The following is an 18136-nucleotide window of genomic DNA, read 5'->3' as shown; positions in this document are numbered from 1 at the left end:
TTCATAAGCCTCTTTTCCTTTGATTGTTACTATTTTATTTGAAAGGGAGAAACAGAGACAGAGATATCTCCCATCACAGATTGACCCTTCAAATGCTTGCAATGACCAGGGCTGAGCCAGACCCACAGCAGGACCTGGCAACTCAATCTGGGTCTCTTTTTGATGGGAGGTCGGGATGCAGCTACTTGAGTGACCACTGGATGCCCTCTGAGGAGGCACGCAAGCAGGACACTGCATTCTGTAGTGAAGCCAGACTTGAAACTTGGCACTCCTTTGTGGGATGGCAGTGCCCCACGTAGGACCTTGACTTCCATGCCAAAAACCCATCCTCAAGTGACCGTTTTCCACCTGTAGATCCTCTCCGGTAAACTCTTCTTTCTGTCTGCCCATCTCCAACTGAAATGCTTATTACTTGGTTTTGAAATTTCTTTATGTAACCTAAATAAAAGTTCTATTACATAGCTGATTTTCAAATGTTTTCTCCAAGATTATCATTTCCTTCTTGGAAATGTTTTATTTATTTATTTATTTATTTTTTATTGCAAAGTCAGATATACAGAGAGGAAGAGAGACAAAGAGGAAGATCTTCCATTTGATGATTCACTCCCCAAGTGATCGCAATGGCTGCAGCGGCACCAATCCGAAGCCAGGAGCCAGGAACTTCCTCCAGGTCTCCCATGCAGGTGCAGGGTCCCAAGGCTTTGGACCATCCTTGACTGCTTTCCCAGGCCACAACCAGGGAGCTGGATGGAAAGCAGAGCTGCCCGGATTAGAACCAACTCTATTTGGGTTGCTGGTGTGTTCAAAGCAAGGACCTTAGCTGCTACTCCACCGTGCTGGGCCCCTAAACTATTGTTTGTTTGTTTGTTTGTTTTTATTGCAACTTGACATGTGATACTTGAGTGAAGTATTTCAACACATTAATACAGAGTATAAAAATAAAATCAGGACATTAGTATTTTCAAGTCTTAATCTTTGATGCAGTCCAACGTATCAATTCTTACATGTCACGCTTTTGGTGTCAGATCAGAACACTCCCTGCCTAAGCTTGTTCTAAACATTTTTTTTCATACAGTTTTTCTTTTTACTTTTAAATCTTTGATTCATATGACTAAATTCTGTATCAGTTATGAGGTTTAGGTTTATTTTCTTTTGCCCATGATGTAGACTTGCTGTGATAACATTCATTAAAAAAATGATGGCTACCTTTTGTTACACTGTATATGAAAATGCTAGCTCTTGTATTTCTCATAGAGGCAACATATTTCTTGTCTATCATAAATTTCCTCTCCAGTTCAGCCAAGAAAGGATTATCAATCCCTCCCTCCAAATCTCCATTAAAACCTTTTTATTCTGTTAACTTTTTTCCACAAAAATTGCTTTGTCTTTGTCCCTTTCTTCTATTTTATTACCTATTTCTGTCTTCATTCTTTGATTTCTATATACTCTCCAATCAGATTTCTTAAGATGAATAATTGGATCATAATATTTTTTGCTGAATATAATTTGCTTATGTATACCAGCAGTTGTGATATGCCATATTGTCAAAATATTTCCTTAATATTTTCCTATTTTTATTATGATTCACTCCTTGAGCTTTGGGTAACAGATTCCTTAATTTTCGAAAACTTGAGTATTATATCATGTTTTTTTAAGATTTATTTGTTTTTATTGGAAAGGCAGATTTGCAGAGAAAAGGAGACAGAAGGAAAGATTTCTATCCACTGGTCCACTCTCCAAATGGCTGCAACTGCCAGAACTGACCTGACCTGAAGCCAGGAGCCAGGAATGTCTTCCAGGTCTCACATGCAGGTGCAGCATCCAAGGACTTGGGCCATCTTCTACTGCTTTCAAAGGCTAAAAGCAGGGAGCTGGGTGGGAAGTGGAGCAGCCAAGACATGAACCAGTGCCCATATGGGATTCCAGGACTTGGAAGTTGAGGTTGAGGACTTAGCTGTTGAGACATCACACCAGGCCCATCATCTAGTCTTTTTTTTTTTTTTTTTTTCTTTTTTACCTTAATTCATTTCCTACCAGATGAACAAGCAAAATCTTTGTAATATCTCATCCTTTGAATTTCCATTTTGGTACAGAACTCTTTTGGCAAAATTGCATTGCACATGACAATGGGGGATAAATCAATTTATGGTAGATTCTTTATAGCTATCAATGTCCTTTTGCCTTTCAAATTAATAAATAAGGACCTGACGCAATAGCTTAGAGGCTAAATCTTCGCCGTGTATGCTCAGCAGCCCATTTGGGCGCCGGTTCATGTCCCAGCTGCTCTACCTCTCATCTAGCTCCCTGCTTGTGGCCTTGGAAAGCAGTAGAGGAAGGCCCCAAACCTTGGGACCCTGCACCCACACAGAAGCAAGGTTTCATTGTTTGTTTGTTTGTTTGTTTTGTTTCTCCTTCTCACTGTAAATCTGACTTTCCAATTAAAAGAAAATAAATCTTAATAAACAAATAAATGTATGTTTCAAAGCTGATCTGTTGTCTAAAGACTTATACATGTTATGTTGAAGACTTGACATGTCACCTTCATTGGTGCTATTTTTAAGCTAACCTATCTTTCTTCTTTAAGCTACTTTGAAATATCTTTTTTGTTGCTGATGTTGTTTTCAGCATCTTTGTTATAATTGTTTCAGATATGATTTCAGTTTACCTGTTGAGCTAAATTAAAAGCATCTTGACTCTATAGTTTGATATATCTTGTCACTTTGTGTGATTTTTAGTAATGATCTCCTTGAATATTACTCTGCCCCAAATTGCTACTTACTCTTACTGCAAACTCTGTTTTAATCCAGAAGTTTTTAATCAGGTCTCAAAGTGTACTATGTCACTTATTACCTTCTTCTATCACCTATTTACTCTGAACTTCAATTTCTAAATTTTGCATGATTTCCTAGCTCTTTAAATTGTTCTGCTAAAAAGCTCATTTATTATTTTTTTCTTCTCAGTTATTGGCATTTAAGCTCCCAAATCTTCATAACAATTGTGTGGGTTGTTTTTTATTTTTTACATTTCATGTAACTTAAGCATCTTGAACCCAGCATCATAAATTCTAATCTGTGTCTACTGCTTACTTCTTTTGCTTTATTTTGCATCACTTGATCTTGCTCCTGGGAAAGCTGGTCACTTTTTACTGATTACCAAGACACATTTACAGTCTGTTAATGATGTTGTCTTTCTCCAGAAAATATTTATTTTTCTCTTGTTAGGCAAAATATATGCAGACAAACTCACACCTAAACACAAAGCCTGAGGTGCAAGCTCGAATTCAGGCTGTGTGTAAGCAAGACTGTTCCCAAATGTGTTTGCAAGCAGTGTGTATCAAGATCTCAACTCCAATTTTCTTGGTAAATGTGTATGTATGTGTGTAGGTGTACATATGTATGCATGTATGTATTATGTGTACATATGCATGTGTGTATATATGTATGTATGTGTGTATGTGTTTACGTACATATGTATGTATGTATGTGAAAGACAGTGGGAGATAGAGATCTTTCATTTAGCGGCTCCTTCTTCCAATGGCGGCAACAACCAGGGCTAGGCCCTGCTGAGGTCAAGAGCAAGAACTACAGCCAGGGCTCCCAATTGGGTGATCCAAACATTTGAGACATCATCAGCTGCCTTCCCTGCTTTTCTGACACATTATCAGGGAACTCAATTGGATGCAAATAAGCTAGGATTCTAACCAGTGCTCCAATACAGGATACTAACGTTGTAGGTACTGGTTTAGATGTACTTCTCCAGATTACCTGTCAGTCTTGGAAGAGGGTGAGTGAGACCTCTGGACCTCCCCGTCAAACTTCCTGGAAATTTAGAGTTTTCTTTTTTTCATTGAAACTAGCTGCCACATAGTATATTCTGTGTTTTATGTCTCTTGACAGATCCAACAGAAATCTTCATCCCACCTAACAACCACTTTCCTCAGTGATCCATTTAAAATAATCAATGAGCAACCTGAATACATTCTTGTCTTGAAAGGGACCCCTAGAAATCCAAGGTCTTTATTTGGAAGTAACAACTCTATTGAGTTGACTGCCTCAGGTTACCATCAACATTACAAATGTCTGATTCCTCATGTATTAAGAACCATAAAGTTCATGGTGAAAAGATGGCAGGGCCTTAAAACCAGCGCAGATATGGTAGAGACAATGAAACACAACTCCACATGCTAGCAAAGCAAGTTGAATACTTCATTATTTTCTACACTGCCTGATATCTGTACCGATTCCAGACCTCAATCACATTTACTCCATGAGTTATTATGCTTTGGTTCTCATTTGTACACTGTTTTTCACCTTTTGCTGTTCTACCATGGGCCTCCTTTGTTCCCGGGTCCACCACACAAGCTATTTAGTTATTCTGAAAGTCAGCTGAAAATTGCTTGGGTGTTGAAGTTCTCTCTGGATCTCGAGTCCGCAGCATATTAGGCCAACTGCTTGTATTTTCTCTGTCAGTTCAATTTGGGTCCTAGCCTCCAATGCACAGTGATTTCATCAATCCCGGGATTTGACAGACTACAGCATTATGTAATGTTCCTTCATTTTTTCCTCCCTGCTTCATAATTTATTACTTAAATTACTTATGAAACTGCTTCTGTCCTCCATAATCATTTTGCCACCATGAAAGATTCCTCCCAATTATGATACTTCATTTTAAAAATAATTTTTGGTAGAATTACAAGACTCATTTAAAACCTTTATAAATTTGTATGGAATTATTATTCTGTCATTATGTTTATGAAACTAACTCATTAACCCTTGTTGGTTGGTTGGTCAGATCTGCTTATAGCAATAAGATATTGTAAAACAGGTGAGTTTCTCACAAATACCCAGTAGCTATACCAAGTGTTAAGAAGTTTGTCCTTTCTCTTGGTGGGAATGCAAGCTCTGCCCACCATGAGAGTCCACCAGCTTTCTGACAGAGTGATTGGCATAAATCAAGTGTATCTGTCTATCTGTCTTCTTGATGGCTTCCCCCCTTGGGCTTCTCCAGCATACCAATTATAAATTTAACCTGAATATCTGCCACTGATTGAATTCCACTTCTCTGCACTGAAACATTCTGACAGTCTTTTTCAAAAGCCATTCTTATCTGAAAGCATCTAATCATTAAAATAGCAGTATTTTTTTTCCTCTTACATTCATTTTTTTAATCAAATTTACATTCTCAAATCCCCATCAGATTTCCTTCTTGTTGTGGTTGTTATGGTTTTTTACCAAATTTGGTCTTTGTTTCACTTACCAAGGTGGCTGACAGCTTCCTTGTCCCAAGGCCAGGTAGCAGCACCGGCAAGGTCTTCCCGCACTGATGTGGCAAAATAGACGTTGAGGAAGTGAGTGCTGTTGAGCTGCAACGTCTCCTTCAGTTCCTTAACACTCATGTATGCCCTGGGAAGCACGCACAAGGAGAAAAATGTCACACCAAAGCACCGATACTTCCAGAGGACAGAACGAAACCGATCAGATTCTTAGGACATTCCAAAACATCACTGGCTTTTGCAGGGGCACATATTAGACTGCCAGGATTTTTAAAAAAGAGTATTAGGATCATACGGTATGTTGATTTTGAGTTGTTTGAATGTTCTCCATACTGATTTCCATAGAGGCTGTACCAGCCTGCAGCCCCCCCAGCAGTGGAGTAGGGTTCCCTTTTCCCCACAACCTCACCAACAAGTGTTGTTGGTGCTTTTATTCATGTGGGCCAGTCTTACTGGTGTTAGCACTCCTAGGAATATATCCAGAACACTTGTTTTATGAGAAACCAACATGCACTCCTATGTTCATAGCAGCACAATCAGTAATTGCAAAAACATGGAAGCAGCCAAAATGCCCATCAGCAGAGGACCTAAGAAGCCGTTGAACTTGACTGGACAATAAGATGCTGGACTCTATGTTTGGTATATGCTTGCAATGGGGGAATCTCAACTGAACTTGAACTGTGGTTATGCAACAAGGTGGAGGAATCCACCATGGTGGGAGGGTTGGGGAGGGGTGGGGAGAACCCAATTACCTATGAAACTGTGTCACATAATACAATGTAATTAATGAATTAAAAATTAAAAAAAGAGTATTAGGAAACTCAAATCATGACTTGCCAGGTAAAGTCACCAAGGAGATGGAGGTGTCTATCTCTCCAATATATAACACACATATATAAATATTATATATACATATATATGTAAAACTTTGGTATTCAAAATAAATATCAACATATATAAATCGTTTTTGAAGAGAAAATATATAAAGATTAAAGGGAAAATGTATATTAGCAAATATTTAAATGTTTTCATCCAAGAGTAGTAACAACCTTCACTTACAAATAGCGTATCTCTGAGTATTCAATGTTTGAGGTCTTTTTCAATCTGGCATTCTCTACACCCTGACTATTTCTTCAAGATAAATGCAACCATAGTATTCATTCTTTTGCCTTGAGAACTACCCCCAGGCTAGAGTGGGAAAAGTGTCTGGTTGTTTCCATGATACTGCATGACCCTTACTGTCACTCAGAGCATGGTGGAATCTGTCAGCCTATACTTACTACAGGCATTAGTGTGCAAACAGAAGAGGTCAGTAGCAGAGGGGACATCAGTTAGCAGAGGAGAAACTGAGATGACTTACAGGTAGGGGCAGACATCACAAAGCTACTCTAAAGAATGGTCATTGTATACATATTTCTCATTTCTGCCTCTTCGTATGTAAAGGTATTGCTATCTTCTGTGCTTAACCACGTAGCCTTCAAAGCACTAAGGCACTATTATGTTTGCACTCATGGGAAGAGTTAAAGGTCTATTGAAACACATGCCACATGGCCCATAAAACAGGAAACAAACATTTGGGTCTCTTTATAAGCTTTTACACTATCAAAGACCTTCAGCTCTTTGGCATCCATGAAACGTACAACTCTACCCTGAACAAACAGAGCTTTCCCATCCTCACTGAAGAGTGATTTTCACACAAAGAAACTGGGCTGGAGCTCTGTGACCCATGACTCCCTAGAGGCTTCCCACGGAGACCACAGTCTGCCATTCTGGAGAGGAGAGCATTTCGATCCCAGCTTCCAACAGATCATGCTTCACTGTTACTATTCCTAGCAGACAAGCGGAGATGCTTAAATCTCCTTAGACACTCATGTTAGGACAGCATGACCCTTCTCGTGCTTGCTCTGCTTCCCAACCAAGCTGTCGATGCCTTCTGTTTGATCTACATGTAGGATGTGCTGGCAAGGAGCCCCCCAAGAAAGAGAGATTCCAAACAAGATTGTTTTTGTGTTCTTTGGAATAGAACCAAACAGGGGGATAAAGCTAAAAAAAAAAAAAAATCTTGCTTTAAAACCAAAGATCTTTGAGAGGGAAAAAGTTCTTGAAAAATGTTATTTTTATTGACTTATAATATCTTGGAAAAATAGTTTTCAGCTGCAAGAAATCATGCAGGCTCCACGAGGTGACGTCAGCTGTGTTCAGAGAGATATTCCTTCTGCTGCTTTCTTGGAGATTGAATGTTTTGTGGCTGCCATGTACTTTTCCCTGGACAACAGTCAGATTCCCTTTCCCTTTCTCCTTCATTACAAATAATTATAATTCCCTTAATTGATGGTTTAAGGAGATGATGACATCAAATAACTTCAAGATGGAGACGTATCAGTATGTCAGAAGAGAGAGAAGTCAGAGGAAAGGAGAAGAAAGCAGAGGCGAAGGGAGCAGTAGAACGGGAGGAGAGGGAATAGAGAGGAGGAAAAAGAGAGACACTGAGCCCACACGTAACCTGAGGTATCATTGAAGAAAAGTTGAATACTTTCTCAGTGTCTGTACTAGGGTTCCAACTGAAATTTGGAAGCCAGTCATTTGAGTTTTCTCCCTTTTCTATTCACTTTTTTTCTCCAAACCCTTCCAATTCGTGGAATGGTTTATTTGGGATATCTGTGTGTTCCTGGATTCTCTGTCTGCAATTTACCAGTCTTGGCTGTTATCCATCTGTCCTCCCTCAACCCAGCAGCTCTGCTAATTTCCCTTGCGTGCCCTCCAAGAGGCCTCCTCCTCTGCCACCAACCTCATTAGCTGGTTCTACGCATCTCCCGTTTCTTCCTTGCTCAATTATCTCCCCAGTAATCAATTACCCTTCCACATGGTAGTATTTATGCCATGCTGGTGGCACATTTGGTGTGGTTGTTCAGACTCTTAACACAGAAACACAGAAGTCAGCAAGTGTAAGAGAAAGAATATATTTTAAAACATCAGAAACAGTTGGAGGTAATTGCTAATTGCAATGATTGAGGAAAGCCTTACCTTGCTGAAAACAAAGACTAGCGTCAAGATTATTCTCTACACCAAGAGGCCAGTGTGTCTGCTCTGCAGAATATGCTCCCTAGTATAAAGCATGCATGAGTCTCAAAGGTAATCAGAACTGATGGAGATAAATGTCTTCGTTCCTCCACTAATGGGACCAAGTTCCGAAGCGGATGGATATTGTTCTGCAACTCAAAACTTTAAACTTGTGCTTCAGAAATGATTTATTAAGATAGATTTGCCATCCAAACAAGTTTAATCTCCAAGGGGAGGTAAAATGACATATATAAATGTAATAAAATTCATAATGGTGATGAACTGACCCTACAATGTGTATTAAAAAGAGACGCACAGCATTAACCTGTTTAATTTCTGCCAGAATCTACCTTATGTTCCTCATGCTCTGGAGATACCCAACACCTCTCTGAAGAACTTGGATGAGCCAAACTAACAGCACATCTTGATTTATATAAAAATTGTCCAGGCCCAGTGCAATAGCATAGTGGTTAACCTTCTCGCCGTGAACACACCGGGATCCCATACGGTCAGCAATTCTAATCCTGGCGGCCCTGCTTCCCATCCAGCTCCCTGCTTGTGGCCTGGGAAAGCAGTGGAGAACGGCCCAAAGCCTTGGGACCCTGCACCCACTTGAGAGACCTAGAGGAGCTCCTGGCTCCTGGCTTCGGATTGGCTCAGCTCCAACTGTTGCGGTCACTTGGGGAGTGAGCCATCAGAGGAAGATCTTCCTCTCTGTCTCTCCTCCTCTCTGTATATCCGCCTTTTCAATAAAAATAAATCTTTTTTTAAAAAATTGTCAAAGAAGTAAGCTGTCCTTGAAGTTGAGGCCTGCCTTGCTGCCTGTTAACCCCACCCTCACTGAAACATCTAAGTGTGCGTGCAAGCAGCGACTCATACTTAATTTATAAGTAAAAGAGTAAAAGAGTAACTCCTTGAGCTCTACTCTATCAGTTCAACAGCTCCTCTAGAAATTGAATAGAATAGAACAGGTAACTTACAGATAACAGACTCGAATCAGCACTAGACATTAGCAAAACCATGAAGACATACAAGGGGAATTAAGAGTGATCCTGACAACTGCTTAACAGGAGGTCGAATGCACTGAGCAGGGGGGGACCACAGAGTGGAACAGGCGGACAGAAGGAGGCTTGTATCCCAACCCTGAAGAACCCCGGATCCTCACCAAGGACTATAGTATGGGCACCAAGGACTACATCCCAACTACCAAGGAGACCACGGGGAATTGGACTGCCATCGGAGACCAAGAACTCTGAGGTCATCCACTGCTTCTCAGATCTCCCACATGGGATGGAAGAGGAGGAGGAGGAGGAGGAGGAGGAGGAGGAGGAGAAGGAGGAGGAGGAGAAGGAGAAGAAGAAGAAGAAGAAGAAGAAGAAGAAGAAGAAGAAGAAGAAGAAGAAGAAGAAGAAGAAGAAGAAGAAGAAGAAGAAGAAGAAATAATTGATGGGCATAATTCAAGAAAAGTCCCAGGCACCTGTTCAGCAGCCATAACATCCATTAAGAGACTTGCATTCCATATCAATTTATCCTGGCTCAATTCATCCTTCTGGCTCCGACTCCAGCTTCCTGCTAATGCAAGCACTGCATGGCAGTGTTAATGGCACGAGTACTTGGGTCCCTGCCACTCATGTGGGAGACCTCCTACATTAGGATCCTAACTCCTGACTCTGGATCAGCCCAGCTCTGGATATTATAGGCATTTGAGGGCAGAGTGAGCAGAGAAAAGCTCACTCCTTTGTCTGTTTCTCTCTTCCCCTCTCAACTAAATAAACCAGGAATAAGTGAACAACTCTTAAGATGTCTGAAGGAAGTTGAACAGATAAAAAAAAATCATGTTGAAAATCAGCACATACATGATGAATGCACCCTGAAATGCACCTGCCAAAGTCAGAGCAAATCCCCTTTGGAGGAGGGTCCTGGCTGGCTCTATAGATGGGGAGGCAACTAGTTGCTCTCACAGAAGCAACTTTTGCCCAAACTAGCATAGTTGGCTTTCTGTATAACTGTGCCTTATTACTATCACAAAAAACTGTGGTTCTGCACCCCAAATGCACAGAAGCATTCCCTCTACCACCAACCTTCCCTGCTACTCTGAGCTTTCTCTTTCTAGTGAATATCACCTTTAATGTGCTCCCCTAGTCCTCTCACTTCGTGCATACTTTGGACCTTGTAGGTCCCCCCGCCCCCAAGCACCAATTGGCATTTCTCAAATGTCCAGTGCCACTTCAAACCCAAATATTTCTCTGGCCCTGTAAAAATGACACCTGCTCACGAGCATATTACAATAGACCTCTAAAGATTCTACTTCCTTTCATTTCCCCCCATCCTGGTTCTATAATAAAGACGTAAGGCATCAACACACAGTCCATAATCTTCTCCGTCACCAAGCTCCCAACAGGAAATGTCAACATTTATGTGAAACCTCAATGAAACTACTGTGTTATTCTTGAATTCTTTCCTCAGATGACCTCCACCTGTGCCCCTCTGGCCATCTATTATCATCAGAACTCTTAATCAGGCTGATTTTCTTTTCATTTCTGATTTCCTGTAGATCATTAATTCCCCTCATCTACACTTCTACTTTGTGCATGGCCCTAATACTCTCCAAGGACTACTTGGTATATTCGATATTTCTCATCCCCCTTAGCTCAATCTTATATTCCTTTGAGCATTAGTAGATGAACATGACTCTTTCTTTGATTCTAAAATTGAGGCCATTCGTTGTAAAACCAATTTACTTACTTACCTATTTTTACATTCTCTTTGCATTGGTGCACATGCTGCAGTTTTCTCAGCAAATCAAACAGAACAATCTCTGTTTTTCGTTACTCCTTTCTAATGCAAACTTATGAAAGGAAAATTGTCTTCATTGCCCATTCACTTTTTTTCCCAGGTACTCTTTCATTCCAATATAACATGTCTGTCAGCTGTGCTACTTTATCAAAATTCCTTTTATTAAAGTTGTCAGTGACCCCTCAATTTCACAATATAAAAAAGTCACATTTTTCTTGGAACCTTTCGTGGCATTTTATAATATTATTTACTTTGTCCTCCTGAAAGCTCTCTATTTCATTTGTGTTCACTGAGCATTCTGGTTTTTCTTTCTGCGTTTGACACCTCTGTTCAGACTCTGTGTTGCGAGGTGTTCTTCTCTCTGCTGATCCTCAAAGAATAGTTCCCAGGGTCTTAGTTGTGGCCCATCATAGTATCACATTCCACGTTCACCAGCAGGAACTCTCCTGTTCTTAAACTTTGAAATATCATCACCATTTATACCCCCTCGCAAATACATGCACCTATTAGGACCACATCTTGTCTAAGATTAAACTCTTATTTCCCTGTAGCAATTGGACATGTCAATGCAGTAGGCAGCTATACTGGAGCACAAAATAATTCAGTCACAATAATTTCATTGCATCTGAAACAGTGCGGCAGGTGATGAATGTGTGTGGTCATCCTCTTTTTCCAAGAGTGTATTGGCAAGAAGCATTGATCTTGGTTAAACTCAAAGGATGTTTGTACCTGTGTACATGAAAAGGACAAGGGAAAAAAACATGATGCTATTTTGAATCCTACCTAAATTTATGCTCCTGAAGAAAAAACTGAAATCATTCTTCGTAAGACAATTTGTGAATCCCAGGTACACAAGAAATTCTGGTTTAAGGGCCAATAGTAAGCATAACGCTGACTAACAATAAGGGCCACTATCTTAATTTCTGCCATAATAAAGATTTGAGGAACATCAATCCCATGTGTAACTTGAAAGCTTTGTAACCTTGAATTACATTAGAAACCTCATCTCTAAGTCAGCTACCTAGCTTTTCCTCAGAGACACTTAAAACAGAATGTCGTCTGTAAATGTTAAATATCAGAGGACCAGGCGAATGTCATTGCTGGTGTTCAATGACAAATAGAAAACAAACCACAGAAACTAGTGAGCTGAAATTTTAAGGCACGCCCTGTTGGAGGCTTCCAGAAACACAAAGGAAATGGAACCTTGTACAGCTATGCACTGAGTCAATACCACTTGATTGTTCATGTAGTGTCAATATTCAAACAGCAGAACTGGATGTGGAATGTGGTTTATCTCGATTATTAAATTACCAATCCTCCCCACACTCATTTATCCTACTGGATCTCTTGCTGAATTATGCCAGCTTCCACCATTCTTCTCCAATGACACTCCACTCCCTCAGTGTGGTCACCCATTTGCTATTGGCTCTGGGCAGGAAAGACACAGTGCTGAGCACTCCTTTCCCTCAGGAGGACGCACAATAGGCTGATCTCATCACCACCAGACATCTCCAAGCAGGAATATATTTATCTCTCACTATTGAAATATGGAGAACATGCCAAGACTTATCACAACCCAGATATTAACTCAGTTTTGCTATTCATGTGGGAATAAATGCTACTATAAGCTAAACAAAATGTTTCTCTAAAAACGTTTTAGTGTTGAAATAACTTGAGATTGAAATAAAGCAAGTAACTTTAGATTGGAAAGACACCAATGTTAACATCTTAATAGTATCTGTGTTAGACAGAATAATGTCCACAAAAATGTTCATGTCCTGATTCGTCGGACTTGGAAATATTTTACCTTACAGGGAAAACAGACTTTGAAAATTCGAATGAAAACCCAGATCTTAAAATTGGCTATTCCTGACTACTTAATTAAATCTAATTATTTGAGTTCCTAAAACCAAAGAAATTGAGGCTTGCCTTGCTGAGTATCAGGTAACTACACAGCTCTCTGCAATGCTGGCATCTCATGTGTGTAACAGTTCAAATCCCAGCTACTCCATTTCTTATCCAACTCCCCGCAAATGGCCCGAGAAAATATGGCCAAAATCCTTCAGCTTCTGCCGCCCATGTGGGAAGCTGAGAAGCCACGATGAAGCTCCTGGGTCCTGCTTTGATGAGGACCTGATTAAACTTTCTCATTGTCTAGGGAGTGGGAGCCGTGTCTGTCTGTCTGTCTCTCTCTCTCTCTCTCCTCTCCTTTAAAATAAGCTAAGATAACTTTTTTAAAGGAAAAATTTCTGCTTGTGATCCGAGATAGAGATATGTTGGTGGAAGCAGGTGAAAGGTGACTCAAGCCAAATAAATTGGATGATTTCTAGAAATTAAAGACAGCGACCAAATAGCTTCCCATGTAGACCTTCCAGAAAGATACACAGCCCTTCTGGAATCTGGATTGCCTGGTGTCAAGCTTGTGATCCACAAAACGAAAAAATAGTAAAACTGTGTTGTCTCAAGTCATTACCTTGTGGTAATGTGTTCCCACAGAAGTAGAAAACGAATACATCTCCTTTCATTTAAATATAATGTCTTTGGAAATAAGAACACAGAGGAAGGAACATTTGGCTACACAAGATAATTAAAGAAAGGATCTGTCTTAAAAGAACTTTCCTGTGATACCAGAACTCTGAACTCAGAGGAAGGACAAGAGTATATCGCAGCATTTTAGTAATTTAGCTACCATTTCGAGAGAGCCATACCAAGCCGATTGTCTAAATGGGAAAAGTTGAAAATAATTACCACACTCTAAGTGCAGCAGAAGAACAAGAATATGAGGCACAACCAAGAACAACGCAGTAGAAACAGTCCCCAGTAGATCCTCAACGAAAATGACCAAAGCCCTGGATGCACAGGATCTCAAGCCACAACTTTTTGGTCTCAATCCCATCTCTTTCATTTATGTGTCAAGTGGCCTTGGCAAGGTCCCTATCATCCTAACACCTTAGTCTTCTCATCTATAACATGAAAATAATGAAAATACCTCACAAAGTTACTGGGAGGAGAAACAGCAACACGTAATGTGATCCATCAGTACTAAACAAGTTACCTTGTGAACGGCAATACTTACAGCTTCAGATGTCTACAAGGCCACCTACAAACTTCAAAAAAATATAAGAAACCAAAGACTTGGTGTGAAGACTGAAAGATTTGGTGGGGAGGTAGTAGTAGATGAAGGCATCCCTTGCTTAAGGAAGCTTAACTCAATAAAGGGGAGGCGATGGCTCAGTTTAGAAAGGCAGGGAGTACACTCAGGATGGGAATGTTTTAATGAAAATAAAATACAGGTGAAACTTTTCTCAGCAAAAACTATGGCTGGGCTCTCTAAAGAGCAGTGTTTATCCTTCGCCAAGCAGGTTCCAAAGCTGACACCGAGCATGGATATCGTGATGTGTGAGGGCTTCCAAGTTGAAGGGCTGTGCCAGTATTGGGATTCTGCAAATAACAGTAGTGGCACTTCTCACAAACGCCTTTCTTGACTCTCACCAACTTCAGGAAATGAAAAAGACATATGATAGCTTGATTTCTACCCTACTGAATAAGACCTCGCTGGTTTCACAGTGAATGAGCTCCCTCAATGAAAGAAGTCAGGTGTTTTATTACATGCAACAACCAATGCAGCAACAAGTCAAGCTGTAGTCAACAGGATTCCCAAAAGGAGAAAGAGCTCTATGGCTTGGGACGTCAAAGCAAAACATGGTCCATATAATTGGAAAGATAGAAGGGTTAAAAATCACATTAATCCTAGATGACCCAAAACAGAGTAGAAAAGAGATACCTCAGAAGGAATTTTATAGTATAAAGGACTTGATGTTGAACTACCACATTAACAGACCTTGAAAATATTATGTAGACCTTGGAAAGGAGAAATACATAAAAATGCAAAAGGCAAAGGTGATAAAATGTGAAAGCAGTTTTAACATGAAAAAGATGCAAAATGTGATAAAGGAAGACAGTGTTACAGAAGACAAAATAAGAAAAAAACTGAACTCTTAAAAGTTTGCTTTGCTAACAGCACAGATAATCAGTCAAGTGGATCATTTATTTCCTCTAATGTATAAAAATTATCAAAATTAATTTAGCACCATTCTAACCAGATACTTTATCACTGTTTTATTATCTACACCCCAGTCTCATGAAGTTAGCACAGCTATTTTATTTAACAGATTCGAGACCAAGGTGTAAGTGGCACTGTGCTGCAGCTGGTGAAGCCACTGCTTGGGGTAGAGCTGGTTTTCAACCACAGCTGCCCTGCTTCCAATCCAGCTACTTGCTAATGTGCCAGGAAGTTAGTTGGTGATGTCTCAAATACTTTGCTGCCCTAGCTATTGTGGCCATATGGGAAGTGAATCAGTAAAGGAAGGGTGTTTTCTCTTGTCTCTGTTACTCTTTCAAACAAATACAGTAAATTTGTTTGTATACAGATGAAATGTTTTATCCAAAACTTCACAGTTTGTAAGTCCTAAAGGAACTACAGACTTGTGCCTCCTGCTCAAAAGCATGCATTCTTTGTTCAATTATGAATCGATCTTGGGCACAGTGCAATGGCTCAATGCCTAAATCCTTGTCTTGCTTGCATGCTCTGGAGTCCCAGATGGGCTCCAGTTCATGTTCTGGCTGCCCCCACTTTCCCTCTTCCACCCAGGAAAGCAGCAGAGGGTGGTCCCAAGCCTTGGGACCCTGTACCCACGTGGGAGACTCCGAAGAACCTCTTGGCTCCTGGCTTCATCTCAGATCCTGCCCTGAACAGTGTGGCCACTTCAAGAGTGAAAAAGCAGATGGAAGATCTTTCTCTGTGTCTCTCTTTCTCTCTGTCTCTCCTTCTCTCTGCAAATCTTCCTTTTCAATAAAAACAAATCTTTAATAATAAATAAATTGATTTCTCTATTATCTGTTAATCACAGTATTGAATCCTGACAACAAAAACATATGTACATTACGGCTCTTATTTTTAAGAAGTTTATCAAGTAGGACAATCATGTAAATAAAGTATTGAACATTCAAGTTCTAGACCTCTTTTCCTTTCTTGGCCACATTTATTACCAGATATTTGAATTTTTGATAGTGATTTTAAATGGGGTTGCCTATTAGATATCTGTTGATGTAGTTCATTTCAGGTATGTGTCAAAAAGGAAAGAAAAGGAATAGGTTGAAGAGCTCTCCTTACTCCCCTGTATTATTGTTGCACTATTCACAGCAGTGAAGATATAACATCAATCTAAGTGCCCACTGATGAATGAATGGACAAATAAAGTATATATACATACAGGTACATATATATGGATATTTATGAGACAAAACATCAGTTAAACATTCAAAAATAAAACATCTAACCATTAAAGCAACATGGATGGAACTAGAGACTATTGTTGTTCCCCATAAGTCAGTATGGGGAAACAAATACTGTATTTTCTCAATTATGTGCAGAAACTCAGACAGTTGAAATAAAAAGAATAATAGTGATTTCCAGAGTTTTAAGACTGGGTAGCTAAGAGAGAAGGGAATGCTCAGATGATGGTTAGAAAGCATTGGGATGCAGTTGAATAGAGCTTTAAGAGCTGATTACAGGGTCAGGATTGTGATGCAATGCATTAAGCCACTTTCTGCAAACTCAGCAGTGAATCCTAGCTGCCCCTCTTCCAATCCAGCTCCCTGCTAACTCACCTGGGAAGGCAGCAGAAGATGCTCCAAGTACTTGGGCAACTGTGACTCATGTGGAAGACTCACATGGAGTTCCAGGATCAAGGTTTCAACCTGGCCCAGCCACAAGTGTTACAATCATTTGAAGAGTGAACTAGTGGGTAGAAGATCTCTCTCCCTCTCTCTTCTCTCTCCTCTCTCTCTGTTCTCTCTTGTCCCCATTACGCTACCTTTCAAATAAACAAATAAATCTTTGTGAAAAAGAGTCGATTAGGCCATAGGGATTTTTCCCATGTAAATAAAATCAATGGCCTTGTAACAAAGGGTTCACACATTGTTCAGCTCTCTTATTCCGTCTTCTACCATTTGAGGTCACAGCATTTCTTTTCCACAGAGAATAAAGCAGCAAGGCACCATCTTGGAAGTGAAAATCAGACTTCATCAGGGAACCACATCTTCCAGCACCATAATCTTAGACTTCCTAGCCCCCAGTACTGTGCGAGAATAAATTTCCTATCATTATGAATTACCCAGTCACTGAAATTTTGCTATGGAAGAAGTAACAAACTGTGACTATTCACAACATGTTATTGATTTTAAAAAGTCATGCAGTAAAACAGTAAGTGTGATGTACTCCTATTTATTTAAAGTTATACATATGTCAATGCAGACATCTAGACTTCTAGGAGGTAAAGCAATTTGTTACTTAAAGGACTTTTCCACTTGCAATTCAGTTCCCTGCTAGTGGTCTGACAAACGCATTCAAAGATGGCCCAAGTGTTTGGGTCCCTACTACCCATGTGAAAGATCATGTGGAAGCTTCCAGTTCCTAGCTATAACTCTTTTAAAATAAACATTCAAAGTAAATAAATAAATGCATGTTTATGGAAAATAGTACGGATAAACTAAGCACAGATTTTCAAAATCTTTCCTTCAGCAAAATAAATGTAATTTAATCTTCAAAAATTATTTATATGTTTCAATAGAAAAATGACTAATAGGGAGAGACACAAAGAGCTTTGATCGACTGGTTTGCTCTCTAGATAACCACTATGACCAACATTGGCCACCTGAAGCTAGGAGCCACAAGTTCCGGCTGGGCCTTTCATGTAGTTGGCAGGGACCTAAGCACCTGGCCCACGATTGCAGGTGCCTCACCAGTGAGCTGTATCAGAAACAGAGCAACTGGGACTCCAACTGGCTCTCTGACGTGATGTTGGCCTCTCAGGCAATGCCTTCAAGTGCTATGCCATGCTAACAGCCCTTAATTTAACTTTCACAAACATTTTGGAAGCACCCTCAGATACATAAATTTAGGCCATTGTTTTCTCATTAGTTTGACAAGTTTCCCAGAAGTCAAGT

General features: G+C 40.0%; 1 protein-coding gene across 1 annotated transcript in view; it reads right to left on the bottom strand.

The window, feature by feature from the left end:
- PAPPA2 (pappalysin 2) overlaps positions 1–18136 on the bottom strand; it is a 230588-nt gene that overhangs the window by 145618 nt on the left and 66834 nt on the right. Inside the window, exon 3 of the mRNA XM_058660702.1 lies at positions 5257–5402. Coding sequence (XP_058516685.1) covers positions 5257–5402 — 146 coding nt within the window. The remainder of the gene's footprint in view (positions 1–5256; positions 5403–18136) is intronic.

The sequence above is a fragment of the Ochotona princeps genome, chromosome 2 (assembly GCF_030435755.1).
Source record: "Ochotona princeps isolate mOchPri1 chromosome 2, mOchPri1.hap1, whole genome shotgun sequence".
In the NCBI taxonomy this organism is placed as follows: Eukaryota; Metazoa; Chordata; class Mammalia; order Lagomorpha; family Ochotonidae; genus Ochotona; species Ochotona princeps.
This window is presented reverse-complemented; position numbering and strand designations above follow the sequence as displayed.